The 16,445-nt window shown below is 49.3% G+C and overlaps 2 protein-coding genes across 2 annotated transcripts; one reads left to right on the top strand and one right to left on the bottom strand.

Moving 5' to 3' along the window:
- Positions 1 to 1,849: 1,849 nt before the first annotated feature.
- Positions 1,850 to 4,929, bottom strand: STEHIDRAFT_154374 (uncharacterized protein; the record flags this gene model as incomplete). The annotated part of the gene is made up of 4 exons (XM_007301580.1): positions 1,850 to 2,326; positions 2,380 to 2,401; positions 2,487 to 3,748; positions 4,681 to 4,929. 4 exons carry the CDS (start codon positions 4,927 to 4,929, stop codon positions 1,850 to 1,852), a joined length of 2,010 nt encoding a protein of 669 aa, XP_007301642.1.
- A 9,888-nt stretch (positions 4,930 to 14,817) lies between these two features.
- STEHIDRAFT_109021 (uncharacterized protein) lies at positions 14,818 to 15,871 on the top strand (the record flags this gene model as incomplete). The annotated part of the gene is made up of 4 exons (XM_007301579.1): positions 14,818 to 15,001; positions 15,061 to 15,186; positions 15,214 to 15,255; positions 15,306 to 15,871. The coding sequence occupies 4 exons, from the start codon at positions 14,818 to 14,820 to the stop codon at positions 15,869 to 15,871; spliced, it is 918 nt and encodes a 305-aa protein (XP_007301641.1).
- Between the last annotated feature and the right edge of the window lie 574 nt (positions 15,872 to 16,445).

Below are 16,445 nucleotides of genomic sequence, written 5' to 3'. Positions count from 1 at the left end.
CAAACCAAGGATGGGAGGCAATGCGCGACATCCAAATGCGACGATCGACCGTGCAACATCACAAATGTACGCGGAATTGAGTGAGAACGAGCAAATTTATGATAGAAGGGGCAGGGAGTACTCACCAGGTCAATGTCGTCGTTCTCGACAACGGGTGGGCCGAATCACGTCAAACCAAGTACAGGAGGCGATGGAGAACATTACTCCGCGTCGATTGACCCCACAACGTCGGAAACGTACGCGGAATTGGATGAGAACAATTGAATTTACGATATGAATGGGAGGGAGGTACTCACCAGGTTAATGTTGTCATTCTCAACAATGGGTGGGCCGAATCACTTCAAATCAAGTATGGGGGGCGATGCGGGACATTAATTCACATCGATTGACCTCACAATGTTATAAATGTATGCGGAATTGAGTGAGAACGAAGCAATTTACGATAGAAGGTAGCAGGAGGTACTCATCAGGTCAATGTTGTCGTTCTCAACAACGGGTGGGCCAAATCACGTCAAACCAAGTACAGGAGGTGATGACGGACATTAATCCGCATCGATTGACCTCGCAACGTTGGAAATGTACGCGGTATTGGGTGAGAACGAGCAAATTTACAATAAGAGTGGGAGGGAGGTACTCACCAGGTCCTGAGTACCATCATTCCCAACAATGAACACACCAAATCTCTTCAACAAAGTACCAATAGATATAGAAACCAGTGCCTAGAATAAGCATCACCACCATGGACAGAAACACAACGTGTCAACTCTGTCGATGGTGGTGTGTGCTCGGAGAAGAGTGAGGAGAGATGTGCCAGCAAAGCATCACTGGATGCACGTCTGGCCTCCGGCAAATTCCGACGCGATATGGCAGGTACTCTCCCACGGGTACCTGTGGGACCTGAAGCACTACCTGTATCCGTGCAGCCACCCGTGGGAACGAGTATCTGTATCCACGGATACAGGTACCCGATGGTGTGCCTTACGAGTATCCGTTGCAGGTACTCACGGGTCCTGGTACTCGTGGCATGCCCTGGCTTGTATGCACCAAATGAGGTGAGGCAGACAGATACGGCAGACACGTCAACAGCACCGTGAATGATTTTGTCGGCATCAAGACGAGTGATGAGCAAGGCTTCCGCTAGGTCATAGAATGTGTCATGGAACTGCTCCCAAAGAAGGTGTTTGTATGGTAGTGGCGGTAAGCGGAAAGTGAGTATATCAAAATTGTCCTGAGTTCTTGACATTTACGCGTGTTGACAGGTCGGGTGGCGGGGTAAAGACTATGGTGCGAAGCACTTAGTCACCGCATATAATATTCAACCGCCAAATTTGTGTCCGGGAGGTCGAAATTCCAGTTTATTGAAAGAAAATTCCTGGAGCATATTAAAAAAACCCGGGACTCTCATAAATAATAAACAATTCTATTAAATATTAATTGTTTGGCGGGAGAAATCGAAACCCGCCAAATCTGGTGGGTGGGAACTTTGAAAGTCCCTCAGTTTTAATTATTTTGGAAATCTGTCTTGGGGATCTCTTCCTTTCATCAAAAGGAGCATTTTGACAAGACAGATAAGTCATAGAGGCGAATTTGACCCTCCTATGACCGGGTCTTCCCGGTGTTCGACTTATGCGGTGAGTAAGTGCTTCGCACCATAGGTATATAAAGCTCTCTCCTCAGAGCGTCCCACGGTACGATCAATCTCTAGCGCGGCCGATGATCATCCTCCTCCGTTGGCGCTACCTATGCCAGTTCTCTCACTATCAGCGAAACAATCCCATAAAGGTAGTCAATATTCCTCATGCATGTCACCAGAAATTCGAGTCGATCTGCCCCTTTCCAAAAGAGCAACTCAATGCTGTCGAGAAACTCTATCCAATCGTCTTGACGCTTGGTGGCTTGGACCGCAAAGCGCAACCTGATGCTGTGGATTGCAAACATCCAGAACCTTGTTGACATTATGGAGGAAGGTCTGCGCGAAGGACGTGATGTGCATAAAGCCCCGGGTCAATCTCGCCTCCCCTTTGGTCATTGAGGGGACGGTAAGAGCAATCCAGGGACTAGATCCCATCCAGGCCCACGTTTCACGGGGTATGAGCCGTTCGACGTCTGAGAGCCATTGTTCCCACCGGATTTTGTCAGTGTAAAGCACCTTAATGAGAGACACCATCGAGGGATCGACGGTCTGGGGAGTTGAGGGCGGAGCAACAGGCATCGGGGCGACTAGCACAGGAGCCACGGGACGGACATAAGTTTTGGGAAGGGGGAAGATCTTTCCAGCCAGAGAAATACCATAGCGAATGATATACAATTTGGAGTGTTCGGAGACCTGCTCGTATTCAGTGCCTCTGTGCGCATGCCGTAGGTGGCCGGCCAACGGACCCAAATTCTGAACGAGGGAGGCCTTGCCGTTTCGATTAAGTCAGGACGCAGCAGCCCCGAATTTGTGCCAGGGCTGAGCGCATCCAGGAATCTTGCACTTTGCATACTGGATCGGAGGATGATGGATATAAAAGGTCGGTGAAGGGGGGGAGAGTTCCGTGATATGTGATACGTCGAGGTGATTCGTCACATCATTACTGGTCTTTCTGGCGCTCTCGGGGTAGATGTCGCAAAGGTGGTTGGAAAGGGCATCAAATACCTTCTTCTTCTCCTGCGAGGTCTTAGGGAATAAAGAGATAAGTCCGTGTTTGGAGTTGCCATGCTTTGTCTGAAGATGGTGAGATATTTCGGCTCCGTGGAGAACAGGAGCGAAACTGCATGAAGTGCATATGAAGTAGCCGTCGTATTCCAAGATGAAGCCGACGTAGGCAACCACCACACAAGAATGCATGGTAGAGTCTGATGATGAACTCGCGCGTGACTGTAGATTAGGTGTGGAAGTATGCTGAGTGCAGCGTAAGGCCTTCCCGTTGAAGGTAAGAGTGCCACTGTCGAGGAGCTGGAAGCCTGTGTGGATTGGCTCAGGATTGGGCTCTGAAGACGGGGCGGAATCTCTACAATGTTCCTGGTGCGTTTCTGCTCTTCCTGTGGTAGCATCCTTTTGTGCAAACACATTCCCCCCACCACCGACACCCCCGCACTCAAACTCTCTATTAGCATCTTCTTGATCTGTCTCCACGTACTCTGCGCCCTCATCATCATCCTGATCCTCGTCACCGGCAGACGTGTCGCAGTAGTTTAGCTGTGTGCCCCTCTTTCCTTTGATCCGGTTCGCTTGGCGGCGGGTGATGGGCTTATAGAGAGCCTTGGCCGTGCCACCACCCGCTGATACATTCTGCGCTGACTGAGATTTCCTCTCCAGATCGTCCTCATCCTCCTGCTTGTCGCCCTTCTCCTGCTCATCTTCGTCTTCAGACTCCTCATTCTCGTTCTTGTTCTTGTCCTCGTCCTGTTCATCCTCCTGCTCATCCTCGTTGTCAGATGGCTCCTGGTACTTCGGCCGTGTCTTCTCCTTCCCTTTGTGATGGTTCGATTGGCGGCGGGTAATGGGCTTATCGTGAACTTTGACAAGGCACTCCATGTTCCAGTTCGATCTATGGGACCGAGATCTTCGCTTCGGATGCACCTCCTCTTCCTCTTCCTCCTCTCCCCCATCCCCGTTCCTGTCCTCGTCCTCGTCCTCCCCGTTTTCGCCAGGAGCATCACGATCAAGTTCAGAAGATGCCCGTTTTCCCTTCTTCAGCTCCCGTACAACACGGTTTAAGGGTGCGAGAGTGGCTTCGCGCTCTTCCGCCTTTTCGACGGCGGGCTATTTAGGATATCATTCAAGACAGGCCTTTTGTTCTGTTATAAGCAAAAACATAGATAGAGTCAGTACGTTGAACCAAATTGGACGTATGAACACACCCTTTTGGACATTTTGAGATGCCTATAGAGAAACACCGTTATGGAACATCATCAGATCTCTATTTGTGTATTAAATATAGTTAGACTCACCGGTGCAGCAGGTGTTTCACACAAGACTAAAAAAGCTCTGAAAATTACTTGTTGCTTACTCGTTTCTGCGCTTTCTCGACGCATTAGTTGACGACAAAGAACGTGGGCAGACTACCCAATCTGGTCATGTGACCATATTAGAGAGTTTGCGGAGCGCAGAATCTATACTCGGTGTGTTTCGTCTGTCGTTGCAAGGACAATTCTGAGAATATTTGAGAGCACTCTATAGTCTCATTAAAGGAGCTTTTATTAGAAGAGTGAGTGCCGAAACCACCCAGTCCATGCTGCAGCACTCACTAGAAAGTGCCGCATTATGTAGAAAGGAGATGATTGCCGTGCCACGTGCATCGGGAAATCACCCCCATGCTATTTTCAGCTAATGATCGGCTTAGGCTAATTCCACGCGGGGTCAATTTTGGCGACCAGGAAGTTGGCTAGGCTGAAGAAGGGCAAATTAGCCGAGAATTAGCTCTGGTTAGAGCAAGTCCAAACTTTATAGAGCTGGCTTGAGTACACGCTGTTTGACTGCCAATATATACTCACTTGCGAGAGCTGATCTCAAGCATGAATATTGTAAGTACTACAATTCTACATTTTAGAGGGTTCAGTGATATCATCATTGGCAATGCGCGCATTGGTCATGCTCGTGGCTGCTTCGCCAAACCTAGTAAAATCGAGGAAACAGTCGGGTATCCGAACCTAGGCAGTGTCCCTGACAGCAGCACCAGATCTTCTTATGCATACCGATATTGCCGGGTGGAGTGCTCGAGAAGCTGGCATGTTCAATATAGCGGAGACGCCCATTTCCGAGAGTCTGGAGAGGTTGGAGAGGTTGGACATGCTTGATGAGGGGCATGGATCCGCGTGAGGACACCCAGAGGTCGGAGGAGAGCTGGTGGTGCTGGTGCTGGTGATATTGGTGATGGCGATGGTGAGACTGAAACGAGCTGTAGGAGCCCTGATGATGATGATGATGATGATGTGGTGTGTCATGGTGTAGCATCACATCAGGAGAGCAAGAAGAATGAAGGGGCAATGAGCATTTGAACGTGCAGCCTGATGAACCCGAATGAGACCAAGGCAGCCACTCATGTCGATATCCAGACCCTTTTCTGCCCCCCTTCTTTCGCTACTCCCGCAGCGATTCCGACCATTCCGCTAGCCAGTCTTCCTCCCCTGCCTACTCAGCTGGACAGACGGACGGACGCCCCGTTGTCGTCATCATATCCTGAGTCTCTGCTGCCTCCGCCAGTGCCAGATCCACCACTGTCGCCGTCGGGGTCGAAGGGGCTATCGAAGAAGTCTCCACCGTCTAACTATGTTGCTAAGGTAGCCTGGTCCTAAACCTAAGGCGTCACCTATAGCCAAACCCTAACCAAACCAAACCAAGCCTAACCCTGTAGCTGAGGGTGTCAGCGTACAAATGTGAGTACTAGGAGTGCTTGTCCTAGGGGCACTAGCCCAGAGAGAATAGTGGGTGGTGAACTGAGACCGTGGGCTTGGGGCTGGATACACCAGGACGCAAGGTCACACTGAGTATGGCGAGAAGCAAAGGAGATCGAGTGAGGGAACTATTCTACGATACAGGTGGTTCTTATATACATCCTGAGCTGACCCTTTAGGGCACACCCTCACTGTACACTACGAGTGAACACTACAGGAATCCTTCATGGATATCCAGTGGGTCCAGCAATGGGTATAATGGGTACAAACTGCTGAGTCAACATGCACAAGACTATTCTAGAACGTTCCAGACCTGATCATATGTCCCTACATCACGACCACAAGGTCACATGCCATCACGTGCCTACCACATGACTGGTCACGTGCCTATCCCTCTATCCATCCCACATCTCCATCGTCGAAGTGGCACCTGGGGCCACAATGCCTGCAAGGCGCGTACACTCCTTAGAAACGCCGAGAAATAAAGAGTTAGGTTTAGCCCGAAGGCCGTTTCAGTACCCCCCTCTAAGACTCGACGTCCTCGTTGAGTGCCTTATCTCTCCCTGGCATCTTTCCCTCCTGCCAGTCTGGTATATCCCAGGCTTTACCCGTCTTAGGATTGAATCCGTCCGTTAGACTTTCCTCCATAGACTTCCAGGTGTACGTAGCAAAGACGAATTTTCCTAGTGGTCGCGGCGCTGAAGGATGCTTTTTATGGAATGACTTGCCTTTGTCTTCCGCATTCTTCAGGTTCTTAGCCGGTTCCCAACTATTATTGCCTTCACCATAGCCCTTCCATTTCACCAGATATCTCAACCCTTTCCCTACCAACTTTGAATCCAACACTTCGTCAACTTCATACTCCTCTTCTCTTCTACTTCCACTGGCTCTGGCGGTGGTGGCAGTATCCCATTAACCTCATTACCCTTCCAAGACGAAAGCCGATCAATGTGGAACACCGGGTGTACACGGAGATCTTTAGGAAGTTCTAACTCGTAGTTAACTGGGCTTATTTGCTTTGTAACCTTGTAAGGTCCCAGTTTCCTAGCTGTGAGTTTACGAACACCTTTAATCTGGATTGGTTTTGCATCTAACCAAACCATATCTCCAACCTCGAATGCCCTTTTCTCAACGTCTCCTTCCTTTGCCTGGTCTTTCTTCGACATCCTCATGGCTGCTTTCGCATCCTTGCGAGCTGCTTCTAACTTTTGCAAGCGAGCTTCGACTGAAGGGAACTGCGAAGGCGAACCAGTAGGCTGTACTGAAGTAGGTTTGAAGCCGTACAACAACTCGAATGGTGCAAATCCAGAGGAACTATTTTTCCGAGAGTTTATCACGAATGTGAGGGTTGGAAGCCAGTCGACCCAGTCTTCGCCTCGGCGATTACAGTAAAGACGGATTTGCTTGGATATTTCTCTATTCATCCTTTCTGTCTTTCCGTTGGCACGAGGGTGGTAGGCAGTTGTAAGACCTCCTTCTATCCCGAGTCGCTTTAATAATGCTCTCATAGCTCTAGAGGCGAACTGTCGTCCTCTATCGGAGACAAACTTCTTCGGCAAACCGAAATCGGGGAAGACATGTTTGAAGTGTAAATCTCCGACTCCTTCTGCTGTTACTTCTGTCCTGGTGGGAACTGGTCTGACTTGTCCAGCGTAGTGGTCGACATATGTCAGGACTGCATTACATCCTTGACATTCTGGTAATGGACCAATAAGGTCTATGCCGACTACCTCCCAGGGCCGAGTTGGTACTTCTAGTGGGACAACCGACCTTGTCGGCCGTATCAACTCCTTCATCCTTGCGCACCTATCGCAACCTTCCACGTACTTGGCCACCATTGCTGACATTCCAGGCCACCAGAACTGCTCTGAAGCGAGTTCATATGTGGCATTTTGACCTGGATGTCCTGCAGCTGGATGGTCATGAACCAACTTCAGAACCTCTGTATGCAAGTCTCCGTCTTTCGGGATATAGAGCCTGTCCTGATAATATGTAAGGCCATCTATTTCCTCCCAGTCTGGGACTCCTCTAGCTAATGACTGTGGCGAAGAGCGAATCATGCTTTTAAGTGTAGATAGGACTTCTGCCTCTCTAATGCTAGCTTTGCGTATTCTTCGTTCTAAGTCTGTTTCGCTTAGACCTACTGTCGCACTATGTATGAAGTGTTCTGGTTTGAGCATGGTTATCCTCCGCTACTTTGTTTGAAGAGAAACGACACGCTCGTCATCGAGAACGGCGGTGTTGACCCTGGTGAGTTCCCATTACCCCTCCAACCGTAAGAGTGCTCGTTCTCGCTCAAATGAGCACCCGTGTTCGATGTAGCTAGATCACTCGACGCGTATCAACGTCCTTCATAGGACCCTGTATTTGGTTTGAGGAAATTCTACCTGGTCGTCATCGAGGTCAACAATCTCAACCTTGGTAAGTACCCTATCCCTTTCAATCGTAAAATTGCTCCTTCTCACTCAGTTTGACCCGCGTTTCGGATGGATCTGGATCAATCAATGCATATACACTTCCTCCATTATCCCCTGCACTTTGTTTGATCAGATTCAGCCCGCTCATTGTCAAGAATGACAACATTGACCTGGTGAGTACCCCTTCCTACCTTCTATTGTAAATGCGCTCATTCTCACTTAATTATGTGTGTGTTTCCAGCGTTGCAGGGTCAATCGTCGCATTTGGATGTTCCGCATTGCCTTCCCTACTTGGTTTGACGCGATTCAGCCCACCCGTTGTTGAGAACGACGGTATTGATTCAGTGAGTACTCCTCCACACCCTTCCCCAGCTCATATTTACCACGTACCCATGGGTACCCCTCAGGTAACCTTTAAAATACCTGTAGATTAATTCTATCCATGAGTACCTGCCCATTGGCAAGTACCTGTATCGGTTGGATATGGATACCTGTTCCCACGGATACGACCCCGGATACAGGTGTGGCCTCTGAGGAAAACAGGTACTTATTCCCATGGATACAGGTGCTCGCACCGATATAATCGTGGCATGCCCTGCTTACGACTGAGCTTGTTATGTCTTACATCCACTCTTCGCAATGTACGCAGGCTCCATCCAATGTCAATGGCTCTGACAGGAAGGGTTCCAAACGCGCTCCACGTTAAATCATTCCTCCTCTCCTTATGGGAACTTGCAGCCAAGTCAAACAATGTCGCCTCGGCGCCCTCACAGTGCTTCTGTGGTCAACCATTTCTCCTTTCCAATTTGCTACCCGGTTATGTCCCGGAGCCGGCTATCTTGTCAACCGACTTGACTGATCTCTTCTTGCTGCCATCCCTCACGTTCTATCTAATTGGATGAGACCTCCTCTCTCAGCTCCTAACCCCTCGTAGTATATATAGTGGTCTACATATATTTACGTACCCTAACTTTGTGTTTGTCAACACCTAAACTAGCCCATTGACTCAATCTTCTTTTTGCCCCTTCAACCTCGTCTCTTCAGACCATTTGACAAACACCACCTGTGATTTCAACCTACCCATAGTATCAATTGTGCCCTTCAACGGTACACATGTATAAAAATGCTCCTCCTTTCTTCGAAGGAACACAGAAGACCACTACAAAGCCTTGAGGAGTATAAAGAGACTCCCAGTGGTACTCTGGGAAATAATCCTTTTTCATCTTTTGGGACTGTAGATGTGAGATAGATCAGTTCCACCCAACAGGTGACTAGCAGAGGCAAGTCTTCAGCACATCATGCATGTGCTGTGCAATCTGTCTCCTAAGGCCTCCTGAAGAGGTCGAACTTTGATGTAGAAGAAACATCAGACATTACTTGTGTTGGTTGTGGTTGTGGCCGAAGTATGTGAGGCCACTGTGGCACAGCTCGGAGTTCTCCTGGGTTAGGGTTAGGGTTGTGTTGCACAAACTCGTCGATGCACATACTCTTACCCTTGTTTCTGTCTGTACTTCATCTTTGGTCTGTGTCTGTGTCCGTTAGGCCATTAGCCCCCTCTGAGCTTCTATTCCTGACAACTTGTACCATCTAGGTAAAAAGTGTAAGGCAATGTGTTTGAAGAGGAAAGAAATGGAGAAAAGTAAAGGGGATTCAAAAGGCAAAGGAACAGAAAAGGAGAAATGATAAACACCACATGAGAGTGAATGATAATCCTATGTGAACCGGGTCCCAAAACTGCTACCCCTCCACTCCATTCACATACCCAACCAAGATACACTTGCGAGTATGTGAAGTCAACGGCTTCCGCTTTCTATCCAGGCGAGCACATAGGCGAGGCAACCAAAGACGCGGAAAGAGGAAACATCTGGTTTCTTCTGAGCAGAGGCAAGTGTGCGATTGGTGACATCGATATAGGCAGAGATGGCGAGATCTGAGAAGCAAGAGCCATGTCGAGATTGGCCTTCTTTGCTTTACCTTGTTTTGAATAGGGTTCATTCGCCTTGGTATGCTATACACATCCTGGTCGCTCCCAATATACTCCCCACTTCCCTTAACATCCTAATCTTCCTTCTAAGCACTTTCTCTGCATACACCTTGAACCCTCTGTGTCAGGAATAGAAGCTCAGAGGTGGCTGATGGCCCAGCACACACAGACACAGACGCAGAGATGGGGTACAGAGACATGGGTAAGGGTATGTACATGGACGAGTTTTGGCAACCTAACCCTAGCCCTAAATTGGGAGAACTCCGAACTGTGCCACAGTCGCCCAACAAACGTCCACCACAACCACAACCGACACTTTGAAACCCCCAAAACCTAACTCTTCTTCAAGAACTGGCCACCTTTGAAAACATCCAGCATCGTCGATAAATGTGACCCAGTAATGATACCTTTGTGGGTGGGAGGCAGGACCCTTGAGATTGGTATGGATGAGATCGAGAGGGTGAAAACGACCAGTAGCGGTCTTGGGAACATTATGATGACGTTGCTCCAAGAGAGACAAGGAACACGGATGATAAACAAACTCCAAAGGATGCGCCCATTGAGATAGCCAATATAGCCCTCAAAACGATACAGGCAGTAAAAAGCCGCTCTCCAGCTCGCTTGAAAGCGATGTCACGCCCGACGATGTGAAGCTCATAGCCCTTGCTCACAGAGAGATGGAACAACGATGATAGATTTGAGGCGAGCTTGGGAATGTGCATGACGTCATCAAACACTACAGGACACAGCTCTCTACCACTGACAATAGGAACAATAGGAACCACTGAAAATAAAAACGAACTCGATAGACCCTATCCCTTGAGAATGGATGAGTGAATCGTCTGCTAAATGAACAGGCACAACGTGGGGAGAGTACGAGCACCAACGATCATGAAGGGTCATATTTGAGGAGGCGCCTGTGTCTGTGTTCAAGTCAGTAGCCGCACGAGGACGGGCCAAGCGGGGCGAGCCAAAGATGAGAGAGTGCATCTAGACGACGGCGTAGAAGCCCCTCCTTGGGCTTCATTCGCGTTTGCTCCACTTCCTCCACCTCTACCACCACGACCTTGAGAGCAGCGACCATGGCAAGCTCAGGAGTATCATCATTCTGCACGGCACTACGTTTGCGAGATTGCTCCTCATTAGAGGAGGCTTGGGTAACACACTGTCGAGGGATAGGTTGTCGTTTAGAGGAAGGTGACGAAGTTGTTGTAGTCGGAAGGTAGGGCCTTGATGAGTGCCATGGACGATAATTCGGAGTCAAGGTCGTCAAGGGTGGACTTTGCGGGGGGGGGGGGCTCTCTGATATGGGAGATGTAAAGATTGACACGAGCAACGAGGTCGGAGAGCCACTCGCATTCTTGGATACGAGTGGAGAAGAGTCCGGAATAAACGTCGAATCGCGGTCCCAGTCTTCTTCTGCACATCGAGCCCAGCCAACTTCTCCCACATCGCCTTTGGATCTTCCTTCTCCTTCCTAATATGCGCCTTCTGATTCTCTTTTGTCATCGGACATAATGACGGATAGGGTGGTGTAGGAATGGACGTGTTGAGGCGAGTGGTGTTGAGGCGAGTGGTGTTGAGGCGAGTAGAGTGGGATCAAATAGGAGCTAAGCAGAACGTTCAGAGGCAATTTGTCCTATTAGTCCCGGAAAAATAGCTTGAATACAGGAAAGCTCCCTCCATCTCGTCATAATACTCCGGACAATTCTAGCCCTCCTTGATCGCTTCAAGCTTTCTGACCACATCCGGTTTATACTTGCAATTCGCCTTTCAATGTCCGTGGCGCCTCGGTCGTATGAAGACGACCTGCAGATGCGCTCTATTCCTTAGATCAACACTGCTGGACCCTTGGCCCACTTTCCGATCGCTACTCGTCTAGACATTAGTTTTGTGTATAGTCACAACCACGTCCAACCAGCAATCATGATCATTGAACAGAACCAAGAGAGATACAAAATCTTGTCATACAAGACACCTGTGCTTGGCTGCAGGTCATATATACATGACGAGTATGATCTGGATGATGGAGATTCGATGACACCTTGCTGAACAACCACAAGTCATGACTGCAGTAAGTGGCCCTATGAGCCCCAAAAGTTTGGTTAAAATCCTCCCTCCCATCAAGGCCCGAAGCTTCATCCCTAAGCTTCATCATCTCTGCGAATGTCTGCACTTTAACCCCCAGTGAGCGGTTTAATCAAAAGATCAGCAGGGATCTATCTCATCCGTCGCTATATGATCCACCCCGGATCGTGGCCTGCTCTCCACCTCATCTCTCAACGGATAGAACCGCAAATTCAGATGTGTCATCCGCACATGATGCTCCAGATATTTCATCACTTGAAGCGCAGAAATGATTGTCGATGTAGAGGGTAGAACACCGGACTTCAGGCTCATTTCCCGCCGAGCATATTCTGCAGATATACGACTTATCCACAAAATGTCTCTGGAAATATCCTCAGCGCCGATTCCGCGGGTTCCCCGGACGAATGTACTGGGGTTCTAGACCGCGATATAATGAAACATGATATTCTTCAGACATTCATTCTGCGCGAAAAGAGATGGTGTGATTGTATTGTATTCAACGGCTTATGCATGTGACTTGTACCAACAGAATCTACAGCTACGGAGGCTCTCGACGTGCATATACAATGCTTCAACTAGACATTCTCCTAGCTGTAAGCTACTATAGCCCATATGACCCAAGAACCACAAAAACCGCGCAAAGACCAAGGTTTCGTGAGCATGGATGTCGGCTGGGGGGATGAAAGTATACGAAGGCCTAGATGTATGCTAGTTAGTGATGTGAAACACACTAGAGAAACACATGCAGCGTATCTTTATGGCCTTTGAAGTCTGAGCGGAAGTGGTATCTGAGCAAAGACAGCATAAGGCGCGAATGAAAGCGATGACGAGAGGAGAGGCAGAGCACGTACATACAGTTCATAGCTGGCTCGAAGCAAAAACTGTCAGTTGAGCATATCATCCAATGCGGGCAAGACACACCTTGAGAGAACACCATCACTAAAGTAAACTCTCTAATAAACATCCCTCACGCCTCTTGGTGTTGGCCACCCTGAGTCTGAACAGAACAGCTGTGGCTGACGCATACCTTGTAACAGAGATGTCGAGTGATAAGCCTTGAGGAATGCCGGAAATGGAGGGAGGCGCAGAGGGAGGAAGGGTGCGATATGGAGGGAGGGAGGAAGGCAGTGTGAGGAAGGCAGTGGGGGATGACGGCGGGGCGGCACTCTTTATGTAGAGCGGTGCAGAGGTTGTGCACGGATCACGTCGTCACTTACTGATGTCATACCAGGAGGAGAATGAGAGGAACGGTTATGAAAGAGGAGAGCTATTTTTGGGCGTGCTCAGCATTGCGAGTTTTGTATCTGAACTCACCTGTTTTTGGAGCTTACTCGGCGGATAAAGGCATTCAATCTCGATCGGAACATCCTGGCGCAAATCTTGTGGATTTTTGGATTTTCCATGACATCCCCGTGGAGGAAAATTCCCTCTGAAGTCCGGTGGAAGGAGAGTCGAGTGAATAACCAAAGGAAGTGAGCGGGTTGCAAAGGAAGAGGAATCCTTCTCTTGGCCAGCAGTGGTTGCAGCGACGTATTCAGCGTCTGTGGTAGAGAGAACCATAGATTGAACGCGAGATTGGCAGCAAATCGCGCCAGTGCCCACCTTGACGAAGCGGATCGTCCAGAGTCCAGATTCCCTGCATGATTGGCGTCGGTACAGGTGTGGAGGAGCTCGGTGGAGGAAGTGGAGGTGAAAGTGGGGGAATAAGTGGATGAGCCCTTGAGATAGCGAAGAGATGCTTCACGGCTTTCCAATGCTGAAGGCATGGATTCTGGCTGAAGTGGGCAAGGACTCTGACACTGTGAGCCGGCTGCCAGTTCTGGTGTGTCTTCAAGTAGGTTCATATTTTTTAAATGGGCTTTTGAACGTGCCCTAAATCTGGAAAACTCCGAACCGTGCCACAGTAGCCCCACAAGTGTGTCCGCCACAGTCTTGCGCATACGGAAACAGACTACCTTTGGTCTCTTGAGGTGCGTCTGGAGGACGACCAGGGGAGGCCAGTTCACCATTGCCTGAACTTGAACGATGCATGACTTGTTGTTGATCCAATTGACTCACATAATGACCTGGTGCTGGATGCAGAGATCCTGAAGGAGTCTTTAAAGCCAATTCATCCCAGACCAGACACGTGCACCTAACAAAGGAGGGTGGGCTGAATTGAATTGGGTCCACCGGGATTATCTACTACTGCACCGCTTACATGTTCCCCATTCATGCTTATTAGATCTGAAAACATCTCAGGATGTTCCGCAGTGAGGATGAACATTGCACAGATACCCCGCCCATTTGTCCTGGGATCGCAGACGTGCACATGATACCATAGTGCAGCACCCAACCACATATCTTGATCATCCAAGAGCTTCTCACTATAGGCTCTGACGGTGCCCATGAGACCATACCTTGTCACGCGAGCACGCAAAATGTACCAAGTCCATTATGAATGTGAGGCTAGAGCGGAGTACTGCAATCATCAGGAGTAATGAAAAATACGCTGGAATACATTAAATACATATTCGTTACGGTTCAAATGATTTGCCTTGGTTCACACCTTTATAACCTGTTCAATCATGCATTCTAGATACTCCTCCATGGAGGTGTAGAGAGCGTCAAAGGAAGTGGGTGAGGAAGATGGCAACGGAGGAGGGATTGGATAATGCCCCTCATCTTTCAAAGTCCCCTTGATTGCGCTCATGTTCTTCATATGTTAATCATGTACCAGTGTTGTCAATGTTTATTTGTTTATTTGTTTGTTTTTTCTTACACCTCTCAAGGTTTTCGCACCAGTGGATGAATAAAGTTGAATTAAGCAGGGTACTACAGATGAATGACAAAGAGATGTGCAAGACAGGAGAATAACAGAAGAATACGATCACATGTGGGTGGTCATGCCATAGACTACATGGAGGTTAGCGCCTCAAGGGGTACAGCGCTGTCAATCTCGGTAACACCATGACACGTTTAGCGCTCGTTCTCGGTGGGCCCGACTCCAAGAACCCCTCTCTCCCAAAAGCGGCTTTTGAGATCTTCTCAAGCCTTATTGCCAAGTGCGCCTATCAGACGTGGCAATCGTCATACGCAAACAAGCGAAAGAAGATACCTGCCTTGATTGAAGCGAACAAGAACGCGTTGCAAGGTTAGAGTCCACTTGTCTCCGTGTGACTAGCTGCACCAATCACTAACATTGCCGCCTAGACGCGATCGCGTCCGCTGGTAGCCTCACAACAGCTCAAGCTGTCCGGCTTCTGAACTCCTTGACCGACGTCCAGGCCATGATGGAGGTCTTCCAGGGTGACAAGTCACGGAAAACCCTGGAGGAGGGTAAGCAGCTTCTATTGAACCTCTGAGGTGCGATCGACGAAGACTTCGAGATACCAGAGGGCTGCAATCGTAAGTGGTTATGAATTATGCAGGCGCCACCCTTGTTGACCGTTCCGCAGGAAAAAAACTAGTTCCTGCTCTCCGGAAGGCCGTCAGCACGCTCGCTCGCGAGAGCGACACTGCCCGGATCACATTGTTGACGCATGAGGCGATCCTTCGAGCTGGCGGCAACAATGACGACGACTACGCAGAGATCCTGCGATTATCCGACCTCTCGCCCAACGACATCTCTGACTGGCAATCCGGCTCCGAGGCCTACGCCAACCTCAATACAGAAGAGGTCAAAGTGCGTCTCAGAATCGACAAGAAATCCCTAATCGGTCACGACGGCGTGCTCCCATTCATGAATTCCCGCTACGACAACAGCGAAGCTCGGCGCAATCCGGCCGATCACGTGGAGTGGTTCAAAGACGAAAAGAATGGCGTCGTGCTCACGCCGCGGTGGCACCAACTGGTTGCAATGCTGGCCATGATCGAGATGGCGTTCGACGGCAAACCGGTCGCTGTCTTGGATGAGGTCGGGATTGGCAAGACAATTCAAACCATCGGCGTCATCATGCTCTTGACGTGGTATCGGGAGTTTTACACGAAGAAGGGCCACTTTCCGGGTGCTTTTAGTAAGTGATCAGTTTTCACTCATAAACTAGTCACTCATTCCTCGTGCAGAAGACAGAAAGTGGCCCAAGAGTACCGACAGAAACATCCCCAACGCAGCGCATCTCATCGTCGTCCCCCCTGTCCGGAGTATTACGACGAGACAGAGGTAATTTCCCTGATATTTTAGCAATTTTTCCGGGACTGATAGGACCACTTACTGCAGAGTTATGACTTTAGTTATTTCGCCAGCCAGCGGGCCGCAGGGGGCCGGATTCCGCGCCTCGGTTCCGCGCCTCTGCGTCCCGTTTAGGCAGGTAGTTTTCCAACTGTATAGTAGACCGGTAAGCGCCGGAGCGCGTCCTTTTAACTTGTGGGAAGCGTCCTTGTCTCTTTATCATTGACAGTGACGCTTCTCACAGGTGAGTCTTACTATAGATTTCGTCTCTTTCTTTTTCTATTACTTTGTGAGGGAAATATCATTGACAGTGACGCTTCTCACAGTCGTTTCTTCGAGTGCTCGATTGTCTGCGCTTCACAGGTTATGGGCCCTGCGCTTTAAATCGCCTCAGAACGTTCTGCTTAGCTCCTAATTGATCTCTGAG

The sequence above is a fragment of the Stereum hirsutum genome (assembly GCF_000264905.1).
Source record: "Stereum hirsutum FP-91666 SS1 unplaced genomic scaffold STEHIscaffold_4, whole genome shotgun sequence".
Lineage (NCBI taxonomy): Eukaryota > Fungi > Basidiomycota > Agaricomycetes > Russulales > Stereaceae > Stereum > Stereum hirsutum.
This window is presented reverse-complemented; position numbering and strand designations above follow the sequence as displayed.